This window comes from Semicossyphus pulcher, unplaced genomic scaffold (genome assembly GCF_022749685.1).
Source record: "Semicossyphus pulcher isolate SPU_LCO1_2020_fin unplaced genomic scaffold, fSemPul1.0.p SCAF_1, whole genome shotgun sequence".
NCBI classification, from domain to species: Eukaryota; Metazoa; Chordata; class Actinopteri; order Labriformes; family Labridae; genus Semicossyphus; species Semicossyphus pulcher.
In genome coordinates, this window is record NW_027211603.1 from 14,093,378 (window position 1) to 14,104,926 (window position 11,549).

An 11,549-nucleotide genomic window follows, 5' to 3' on the forward strand; every position below is an offset into this window, starting at 1 on the left:
ATTTACACCCCTATTTCCTGCACTTCCTGTTCCCAACAGGAAAGGGAGGTGTCCCCTCAGTCTCAAGTAATCCATGCAGGGACTGATGCAGCTCTCTCATGATAAATGTTATACGTTTGTTACAAGGCTATACTGAGTGAATTAGTTTTTCAGTCTGCCCTGAACAGTGATGGTTGGGAGGCTCAGAAAGGGATCTAAGGCGGGGATATCCAGGAACAGTTCTAATCTCTTGTGGGTGTCAGACGAAGTGACAACAGGCCATGGCACAGACACATGTCTTTGACACCCCAGGCCCCATGTTCAGCCTTAGTCCTGGAATCTAATCTACTGAGGCGCTGGGTGTGAAGAAGCTCCGAACACTGTGCATTCCTTTATCAAAAATAAAATGTATTGTGTTGTTTTGTTACAGTGTTATCTTTTTGTGCTGAAAATGTCTCCTTTAAAATGTAAGTTTGACTCTTTCTGTCCCCACAGACGACTTGCGGGGAATGACCTGTCATTCATCCACCCTGAAGCCCTGTCTGGACTGCATCAGCTCAAAGTCCTGTAAGCATTCACCCTCTCCACCACCACCATCGGCAACATACACAAACACACACACACACTCATAGCTGCCACAGTGTGAAGTTTTCCACACACCGGGGGAGAGAGTATATAATGCAGTTCGTGGAAACATAGTGGTGCTGTCAGTTTTTGCCACCCTAAACACAGTTGTAGAATTTTCATTCAGTATGAAAAGACTAAATGCACATTTCCATCCCTTCCCCCGCAGTTTCTGCTGCTTTGAAAAAACATACCAGAAGATTTGATACAAACCCTGCATAAAATTTGGTACTACAAATTGTGTATCTTGCATCACACCCTAGTGTGCTTACACAGACGTGTAAGTGTAACACGCTGACCGGCATACAAAGCGCTGTTGATTCTGCACTGGGCCAACAGTTCAAAGTCCTGTTGATGTACAGGTGTTGGTTAGAGGACTGCAAATCAAGTGATTCCTTCACATTTTTACTTGTAAATACAACTACGGTGAAAACAACTAGAAGCATTTTGACCGCATGCACCTAAAACCTTATTCATGTCAGATTTAGGCCAGTTTTAGTTCACATATACTATAGCTGTATAAGCATGCAATTTGTAATGCTCCTTAATGGAAAGTGTAAATAAATTGATTGTTAGATACCTTTATATTTCATTAGGTGTGTCTGTATGTATTTGTTTCCATTTTCAAACTGCGAGACAGGAAGAATCAGGACAAATACATGAAATCAGTGCGTCTTCTAAAGCAGTGGTTCTCAACTGGTCCAGCCTCAGGACCCACCACCTCCTCCTTAATGACGAATCGTGACCCAAGTTTCTGACATTTCTCAACCACCCAAATTTATTGCTTGAAAAATGGTGCAGTTTGGACCTGAGAGGGAACAAAACATCACAGTATGCCAGCATTACAAAACACAACAGTATAATAGTGAACCAAAATAACCGGCAGGTAGCAGTGCGAGAAAAATATTCCCTCTACAGTTCATTCAATTAGCAGGTTTTTTTCAACAGAAATTAACTAAAAAAAACTGCAACAAGAAGGCAACTACTGTAGGGCTCATCAAGTTTCAAGAATGTAAATGTAACTGGAAAGTCGACACATGGAGTGTGAATAAACTACACTGCTACTGCATCCTATCATAGAAAGCCTTGTCCTTCAAAATAAAAGCGCAGCTTTGACTTTTTGCCACAACTTTTTTTTTTAAACACACATCTGCGACCCACTTTTGGGTCCCGACCCACCACTTGAGAACCATGCACACAACTGTCCCCGCCACAAAAACATAACTTAGCGATTATTAAATATATCTGTACATGCATATTTCTTTTTATTAATAGTGCACGAAAAGTTTTTGTAGAGTCTTTATAATGACCACTTTGCCATTTTGCCTTTAGGATGCTCCAAAACAATCAGCTAAAGACTGTACCCAGTGCAGCCCTGAAGACCCTTCATTCTCTCCAGTCTCTGTAAGTCTCACACACACACACACACACACACACACACACATATATAAATGCCCATGTGTGGAGTATTGTCTCCACCAAGAACCTTTGATTTCAGAGTGAATCTTTTTCATCCTAAATTCACTGTATTAGGGAAACATAATACAGGTCAGATATTGTCTTGATATAATGTGGTGTATGTGGTTTAACTACAACCTAGTTTTAATAAAAAGTAGTCACTCAATAATGCCACATCAACATAATTAGTGATTTTTATGAATACCTCAGATTGTCTTTAGAATTAGCAGTTAATGAAAAGCTATTTTTGAATTCCTGAACAGGAAGATACTCTGCAGTCATCAGTGCTGTTGTCAGAGAAAGCACTGCAGTATTTACACAGCCTACTATCCAAAGTGGAATTCATGGTGTGTGAGCCAAACTAACAACCATACTCCAGACAGTTAGTCAGAAAAAATAATACAAAAAGTGCTCTTTAACAGTTTATCTACTAATGTATGTAAAGATCATGTGTTTCCCGGTTTGCAACAACGGGTCTAGAAGCATAAATGGAGCTTTCTCAATGTGAACAACAAATGAGATGCTCTTAAATATTTTATAGAATTGTGATTACCGCCTTGCCTGTTGCCATGTTAACATTAGCATTAAGGTCAAAGCACTGCTGAATTTTAGAAAAGAGTTCATACTAGAAATACCAAAACGTTTTGTGTAACAGTTAGAAAAACTTAAGCTCCATTTGCCGGGTTCATCGCCGTGCACCGTCCTGCTGGACTCCGACTCATGTTGCATCACATTGCTCTAACAGGCCAAATTCAGGCAGATAGCTGTTGTTCATATAAAGAGTTTGAATTTCCCTCTTTAATATGTCAGTTAACAAAGTATTTTTAATGGTTCACCATTGTAAGATGCTAATATGATGAGTCAAGACTAAACTCATCCTCCAATTAAAAAATAGTATTTAAAAATTCCATTTATTTAACATTTTAAACATGATGTAAATGCAGTTCCACTCGTATCAGTTATATTACTTCTGCTGCAGTGTTTGTTGTGCACTAAGCCCATCTCAAATGTAGGTCAGCCTAATGAGCAGGTCTGCAGCTAACTTTTCTCTTAGCTTTTCCTTGTGTTTACAAGCTACCATCACCCTTCTCACAATTTCCTTAGCTGTCTTAGCATTGTTTTTCCGAGGCTGCTGAATGTCTCTTTCATTAGACCATTACATGTACATATCTCTATTTGTGCCACCTCCCTCCACCACTGGGCCTTTGAGTCTGACAGGGACTAATGGAGGAATGATCCAGCTGGAGAGACGTGCTGAAAATCCAGCTTTCAGCTATTATCACCCCTCTGTATCCCCTCCCTTGTCCCTTGCTTCCCCTCTTCTTTTTTCTGCCTCTCCTTTCTTTTTAACAGATGTCTTTTCTCCGAGAGGGTTTTAAGGTCTGTAGCTGAAGTAATATGCTTTGGCAGTGCCGGGACTTGGTTTGTATAAAGCCTTAGAGAGCTAAATGTCAATCAAGACTGTTTTTCTTCCAGCCCAGACACTTGAGGAATTTTGAGGGAGGGCGAGACACTCGGTGAGGGAGGATAGCAGGAGAGAACAGTGTGGTGATGGTGAAAGGAACACTTGTGCATTCATAATATTGCTTTTTTTAAAAATATTTCCTCTTTACCAGCAACCTGTTGGCTTCTGATCATAATTTCACATCAGTCAAAAATTGGATTTTGTGAAGAGACACAGTTAATTTATCTGAATGAGCAGGACAATCAGCGTTTCTCAGAACTGAGGATAAGTGAGTTAGACCATTGCAGTGGTTGTCATAATGCAGCCATTGTAGTGGAACATGCGTGCAAGCAGGCAGTGGAGCCACAGAGAAAAGACATTTAATTTTTACTAGTGTAAACCCTTGCTTAAAGTCACAAGATGTTGGTAAGTATCAGGCGAGTCCTGAGGAGTGTGCAGTCCAACAGAAGCGTAAAGTTGAGCTTCTGCCCCTCTGACGTGCATGCAAACCAAAGCCTGATGCTTGCCTAATATTTCCTTTCAATTAATAAAGAAGAAGGCAAAGAGTGATGTTGTTTGCAGTGTGCAGTTATATGCTTTGTAGATAATTGTGCAGAGACTAAAGTTATATTTTAAAAAGAGGATCAAGCAGGAACTTTCTGGTCCAGGCTTTTTGCAGCTTCTGCCATGACCTAGAAACATTACAATACGTTAATTAAAGGATCAAGTTATTGTTGTTTTTCCTGTTTGTAAAGTATTTATAGCAGCAAGTCAACTTTGATTATCATAATAATTAATTTCCCCATACCTTTTCCATGTTTCTCTTCTCTGCAGTCGCCTGGATGCGAACCATATTACCACAGTCCCAGACGACAGTTTTGAGGGCCTCCAGCAGCTGCGCCACCTCTGGTTGGATGACAACAACCTGACTGAGGTCCCCATCAGCTCTCTGAGACACCAGGCGAACCTTCAGGCTCTTACCTTGGCACTCAACCGCATCTCGTACATACCAGACAACTCCTTTGCAAACCTGACCAGTCTAGTTGTGCTGTAAGTTATATTTAGCTGTGCTCTATTTGTGGTTTAGAATGAAAACCGGAATTGTGTACAGTACGGTATTTAACATCAGCACTCAAAAAATCTTAAAAACACCCACAAGACAATTTTTGTGACACCACGTCGTGACACTATGAGTCACTGGATTCATTCCTTCTAACATTATTGAGACATTTACACACCATGGTATCTCATCAGACATCTTTAACAGAGTCCTTAAAGTGAACTTCTCCCCAGCAGTCAGGTTACATTAGCATACAGTCCTTTTAGACATACACTAAATAACTCAGCAGGAACAACCTGCTGGTATACTTTTTTAAAAGCTTAATTAACCAGGCGCGCTGACTGACTGAGAACATTCTGGTGTTTACTGAAATGACCTGAGGGAGTAGCAGCAGAAATGAAAGTCATTGGGTGTTAAGTAGAGGAGGATATTTCTCAAGTTGAAAGCTAACACATGCAGATTCTCTGCAGTGTGACTAAACAGTTATAGTTTAATGTGCCTTTAGCCTCTGAGCCATGGCTTGTTAGTACTGGATGGACATTTTTGAGGTTAATGTTTATAGTTGTTCTTTTGTCTGATTAACTTATTGAAATGTCCCCTGTACCTGACTGCATAGATCTCAATCCAGTCAGTAAAATACGACTGTACTGCTGGTCCTCCCCTTTAAATTAAAGAACCTGCGATTCCTTTTTCGTTTTCATAAATCACCCGCTCTCTTCTGTCACCACAAATCAACGTTAAGTACCTCTCCTTGTGCTCTGTTCTGTTTCCTCTGAGCGTCTGCAAATCAGATTCCAAACACAAACACACTGTAGTATTTATTTCCACAGCTTACAGTTAATAAGTCAACAAAACGGGCTGCTGCTCATGCCCCGCTGTGCGTTTGCACGCAGGCACTTTAGCAGCGAAATGTGCCATTGGGGGCTGAATTTGAATGTTAATGACACTTCACGAAAGTTGCTCTACTCCGAGCGTTAATATAAAATGAAGATTATCTCGTTGTTTTATGCGCGGTGAAAAATGCTGAAACGTTTCACGAGAGGAACTTTTACATATGTGGTGCATTACGAATGTGGGGGATTGTTCCAAACGTAGATATTTTTCTCTGCTCACATAAACAACCGCACAGACACACGCATCAAGTGGTACTGCTGCAGGCTTAGTATAAACAGATCAGGATAAACAGGAAGAAAAGACCTTAAATCTATTAGGAAAGGAAGCCTTCTGTATATACACATACAGCACAGACCCCTGATTCACATATCTAATTCTGGAAAGATTTGTAAGACGTTTTTTTAGGACTGAAATAAACCCCATGATGAATTTGAAAGATTAGTTTTTATCTGTCGCCGTATGAAAGTCTCACAGATGTGTGTTTGCTTTTCCAGGCATCTCCATAACAACAGAATTAAGGAGATAGGAGACAACTGTTTTGCCGGTCTCGTAAACCTGGAGACTCTGTAAGTGCACAGTCACACAGTAGTTGACTTGTGTGTGTGAGTGTGCATGTGTGTGTGCGGCTCAGTTTATGTGTGCTAACAGCTCCCCCACCCACCTCTGCTCCGGTCCTCCAGACATCATTGTGTCCACTTCCGCCTTTAATTGCTCTAGGATAAATAGAGCAAAGTACATGATGCTTATCAAATCTGCCCTCCCACTGTTCACTTCCTCCTGCCACACAGCCATGAAAAATCTCTTGGTGACAGACGTACCTAATGACAGACAGCTACTGTACAAAACACAGAGCTTTAAGGGAGACTAGGGATGTCCTGTTGCATGTCTGTGAAGGTTCTCAGTCATCCAGGTGAATCTAAACTTAATCCAAAGGGCAATTTATGCCTTGTGGATTAAGGTGAAAAATATCAAACCAAGCACCTACTGATACTCAGGCTGATCCCGTGTTTAAATTACACAACATTGAGACAAAGGACAGTGGACACTTAGCCACATGTAGACCTATTTTAAAAGTAGTAAAAGCAAAGCTCCCTCTGTCCCTAGCATGATTAAACAGTAAAACAGCAGCATCTTGTTCCCTTAAAAAAACAGGTTAAAATGACTCTCTGACTGTCAGTGTGGATACTGTGTTAATTAATCTGTCGGTCTTCTGTTTATTTTGCCCCTTCTCCTTTATTTTGTGTTCAAATGGTAATCAACAATAATAATACAATATTTGAACTGCTTATTATTGATGTCATTTATCAAGTAAGCATGCCAAACATTTGTCTTTTTCAGGTTGCACAGATGTAAAGATTTGGTGCTTTCCTCTGCTTTTTTACATTATATAATGATTAATGCAATAATCATGAACTGCAGACCTAGCTACCTGTAGCATAGTGAGTTAAGAACAAGAATCAATGTTTTAACAGAGTGCAGTGGGGTATTTTGTTTCATACTTGCATAGTACAGTAGACTTGGTATATATTATCAAGATTATATAATTATGTTCAGTATTTGTACTGGGCTTGATCAGTAATAATAACCCTTAAAAACGTCGTCATTCAAGGCTGCCTTGAATATTTAGTATTAAGGATTACAGAAATGCTAGATTTAAGTAATTAGTGTGTGACACGAGACACTCCTATGAACAGTGCTTAAATGTAGGCAATTTGCCTGAATGTACCATTAATCAGTTTGCTTAAGAGGCATAGATTTGTTTCGTCAAATGCAGGAATAATCACCAACTTCCTGTTTGTCTCTCTCTCTCATCCTAGAGATCTTAACTTCAACAACCTGATGGTTTTTCCCAAAGCAATCGAGGCCCTGCCCAAACTCAAGGAACTGTGAGTATATCGTCCTGTTTCTCCTCCACCGAGAGAAACATTTAAATTCAGTTTGCTGGTCAGAGCATGAAGGAGAAATTGTCAAAGTACTAATTTTGTGTGGACAGAAAGTTCCTTTTCACAAACAGGCACATCGGGTCAAAAATGTAGATGTGTCCTATTTTTCATAATATTATTGAGTCATTATTTATCTGAGCTCTTATCTAGAGGAGGAGATGATGAAATAGAAAAATGTATTGTGTAATCTTTTGCAACTTTTTTTCAGCATCTGTGCTATTATTTTGAAGGCTAAAAAAATATTATGACATATATATATATATATATAATATATTATATACATATAAACTAATTATTATTTACTGGTTTTAAAGGATTATTAATATAAATGTACAGACCTTGATTTCTGTAGCTGACATTGAAAGTTCATTGGCATATTTTATTTTTGTGCTTGATTTGCTTGAACTGTTTTTAAATCATTACTTTAGGTGCATTTTGTTTTTGCACGTCTTTATGCTGTCTCCTTGACCTTCTTCCTGCAGCGGGTTTCACAGCAACGATATTGCTTCCATACCTGAAGGGGCCTTCCATAACAACCCCCTGCTGAGAACCATGTAAGGTCAAACTCCCCCACTGAGTCTGTGACACTACTCAGAAGCCAACATAGCACACTAATAACTCAAATTTGCACAAATGCTTCCATGCATAATGAATTGTTAGCCTTCTCACAAGCACACATGCCTGTGTGCTGATACGAGTGTGAGGCTTCAGTAGATGAATGTCCAGAAGATGGTGCCATTCTCGCATAGTAAATGACTTGAGTTTGAACTCTTCCCCCTCTGCTCCTGCTGCCCTCACAGACATCTCTATGACAACCCTCTGTCCTTCGTGGGCGCTTCAGCTTTCCAGAATCTGTCCGACCTGCACTCCTTGTAAGTCCCACTGACAGGCACAACATGTCAAAAAAAGCAAATTTGGCGGGTTGTAAAGGGTTCTTCAGTCTTATTTGATTATAACAACTTATGCTTTGACGTGTGTGTCACAGGATGCTGCGTGGGGCCAGCATGATGCAGGACTTCCCCATCCTCACGTGGACTAACAACCTTGAGAGTCTGTGAGTAAATGTGGATGCAGCATCTGTTCCTGCTCGTGCTTTTGTCTGTCTCGGAAGTGACTGATTAGGTCTTTTATTTTCAGGACCCTGTCAGGAACAAAGATATCGTCCATCCCTGCTGATCTTTGCGATGATCTTAAGTTGCTTCGGACGCTGTGAGAGACTATTCCTTTCTTGTCATATGTAGTAGTTTTTACAAATAACAAATATTTAACAATTAACTGTACTTGCTGAACATTTTAGCTAATTAGAATTTGTCCAAAAATGTTGCATTTTAGAAAAGTGTACACACCATGAAGGAGGGATATTCATAGACCAACTGTAATATGAAAACTCAAAGCTGTGCAATTGTTGAAGCTGTTTGTTTCGTCCATCAGAGACCTGTCCTACAATGAGATCAAGGAGCTACCCTCTCTTCTGGGCTGTGCTCGGTTGCAAGAGATGTGAGTTTTTAACATGCAGAAGTCGCTTCACATATAATTTCAGACAAGGATGTGAAGCATAAAAGATTTTTAAAGATTTAAAGAATGTCATGTAATAACAAACGATACCAAAAGGTCCTCATCTGCTTGTTTGTAATCGGTTAAATTCTTGTTTTTCAATCTACAGAAGCTTTCAGCACAACCACATTCAACAAATAGACAGGGACACTTTCCAAGGTCTCTCTGCTCTGCGTTTGCTGTAAGTCCAGTCAGTCACACACACACACACACAAAGTAACACACTCAGTATCAGTTTGAAAGCTGTAAAAACAAATGTTTATAGCCTGAGTTGTGATTCCACACAGAGACCTGAGTAGAAATGAAATCCGAGTCATCCACAGAGACGCTTTCCTCACCCTCACCACGCTCACCAACCTGTGAGTACGACCCGTGTGTTATTGCGTTCACCATAATGAGCACAGAGCTCCAGCCACATATCATAGTTTGTTTGACTGTCTGACTTGTGCAGTATAAAAACGTGTGTTTAATATTTTTTCACAGAGACCTGAGTATGAACTCTCTGACTGTGATTCCAACCACTGGACTGAGCGCGCTCAGTCAGTTGAAACTCTCAGGGAACCCGCAAATGAAAAATGTGCTTACTGGAAAAAACCTGCCCAAACTCAGGTGAGGAAGAACTTCTGCTGTCTACTGTCACCTTCTGTTCTGAAGTGATGAGGAGAGGATGTAGAAAACATTTGTTTCCAGACATGGACCTTTGTTGCATGTGATACCAATCTCTCTCTTTTCAGCTCTCCTCTGTCACTTTAGTAAATGCACAAAATGACAAGTAGTTCTTGTGATTTATTCAAAGGTAAAAGAAAAAACAAGCCATGTTAAAATGGAATGATAAATAATTTGAGTCGTAGAGAAGAAAATGTATCAGATAAGATACAGTATTGCAATAAATCTCAATGTTTTTTACAAGTCATAAGTTCGATTCAGAAACAGTTAAGGCTGATCTTTGAAGCCTGATTTTCTAGCCATCTACTAAGTTGAGGAATTCAGGCTTTTCTGAAGAGTGTCTTCTCTGGTGCTGTTGCAGTCAGCCATTTAACAGGCTTATTATCCAAACCTTTTTTTCACTGGGTTTTCAGAAAAGAAGGTGAATTTTTTTTTTTACTTTTTAGAATATATCACACATTTCTTTTTATGCATTTCCTGATCGTTTAAACTGCATTAAATGCCTCATATGAAACTATTTTTGCACAAAGACAAACTACATTTTCTCATGATCTGATCTGTGCAGTGATTTAGAATCTAAAGCACAGAAGCTGTAACATAAAGACAAACACTCTGAAGATGTAGAAAAACACAGTAGTTGAGTTTTTGGTGAAGTAAGGAAACAAGAACTAATAACTAATTTGGTAGTGAACAAAAAGTGTACTACACTGACTGACAGACTGACATAATTACAGACACAAACTCCACCTATTCTCTTGCCTTTAATGAGAAAACCTTCTGAATCTGTTTTTCCTCAGTTGTAGGTACTCTATGGAAACATCTAAATATTATTAACAGAAAAAAAATCACAAGGGCCTAATAACCGCAGACAAACACATAATTTCTACCTTTCCCAGTATGGTATTAACATTATGGACCATCTGTGTTTTCCACACAGGACTTCAGCAGGATGTTCACAGCCTTTCTAAACAATTACTGTTTGTTTGTAGGTCCATCTCTGTCCCGTACGCCTACCAGTGCTGCGCGTTTGTCGGATGTGACTCAATGACGAGTTCTTCTGAGGAAAGTGATGTAAAGAAATCTACAGGTGGGAATGCTGCTTGCTTTTTCCTTGGAACAGTTGACGTGTTTGCTAAACCTTATTTTTAGTACATAAAAGCAGCAAAAAATGTAGACTGATATTTTTTAATAAGCCTTCAGGTACAGAAACACGCTGACGGCCTTCTTTACTCCCAAACTTCTTTACTTTTCTTCTTTTTCTAATTTTAACTCAGTCAGGCCTTCATTTTTTTTAACTGATCACTGATTACGTAGTGCAAATAATTTCTTTTGTGTGAACACTTTTAATGTATTTTATTGCATTAAATAACTTTGCTACATTTCCACCTTAAATGTTCATGAAAAAGTTAAAGAATGAAAATTTAGCAAAAGCAAAAAAATGTCCATCTCTGTGCACATGATCTGATTCATGACCATTATAACTGTTATTCAAAAGCTGATCAACCATCTTTAAATTAGTCCAAGCTGGTAGTAAAATATAAATATATTACTGTTTAAAATTAACCATCTTTAATAATCACTATGACATGGTGACATGAAATCACTTTCAGAGACTAGATAGTGTGTTTATATTCTTGGACAATTAAAATTGTCATAATTAACCTTTTTTATTGATATTTTATAAGAATGACAAATGAGGGATTTCAAACTAATGCAGTTATTTACATACATCCTTATATTGTACCAAAATGTTTTATTTTATAAAGCTACATTTTTGGATTTTTAACATTATTTTTTTTGTTTGTTTTTTTATTTCAGGTGGGGAGGATGTGGAAAGAATCTCAATGATTATGCATTGTTCTCCATCACCAGGTGAGTCATTACACATCTTTCATATTGTGTCATATTTCATATTGTGCGTTGACAT

At 38.9% G+C, this 11,549-nt stretch overlaps 1 protein-coding gene across 1 annotated transcript in view; it reads left to right on the plus strand.

The window, feature by feature from the left end:
• Nucleotides 1-11,549, plus strand: part of lgr4 (leucine-rich repeat containing G protein-coupled receptor 4) — a 29,514-nt gene that overhangs the window by 13,452 nt on the left and 4,513 nt on the right. The window contains exons 3-17 of the mRNA XM_069661466.1: nucleotides 475-546; nucleotides 1,936-2,007; nucleotides 4,340-4,555; nucleotides 5,954-6,025; nucleotides 7,277-7,345; nucleotides 7,885-7,956; nucleotides 8,203-8,274; nucleotides 8,388-8,456; nucleotides 8,540-8,611; nucleotides 8,834-8,899; nucleotides 9,066-9,137; nucleotides 9,244-9,315; nucleotides 9,440-9,565; nucleotides 10,612-10,709; nucleotides 11,441-11,494. Coding sequence (XP_069517567.1) covers nucleotides 475-546; nucleotides 1,936-2,007; nucleotides 4,340-4,555; nucleotides 5,954-6,025; nucleotides 7,277-7,345; nucleotides 7,885-7,956; nucleotides 8,203-8,274; nucleotides 8,388-8,456; nucleotides 8,540-8,611; nucleotides 8,834-8,899; nucleotides 9,066-9,137; nucleotides 9,244-9,315; nucleotides 9,440-9,565; nucleotides 10,612-10,709; nucleotides 11,441-11,494 — 1,274 coding nt within the window. The remainder of the gene's footprint in view (nucleotides 1-474; nucleotides 547-1,935; nucleotides 2,008-4,339; nucleotides 4,556-5,953; nucleotides 6,026-7,276; nucleotides 7,346-7,884; nucleotides 7,957-8,202; nucleotides 8,275-8,387; nucleotides 8,457-8,539; nucleotides 8,612-8,833; nucleotides 8,900-9,065; nucleotides 9,138-9,243; nucleotides 9,316-9,439; nucleotides 9,566-10,611; nucleotides 10,710-11,440; nucleotides 11,495-11,549) is intronic.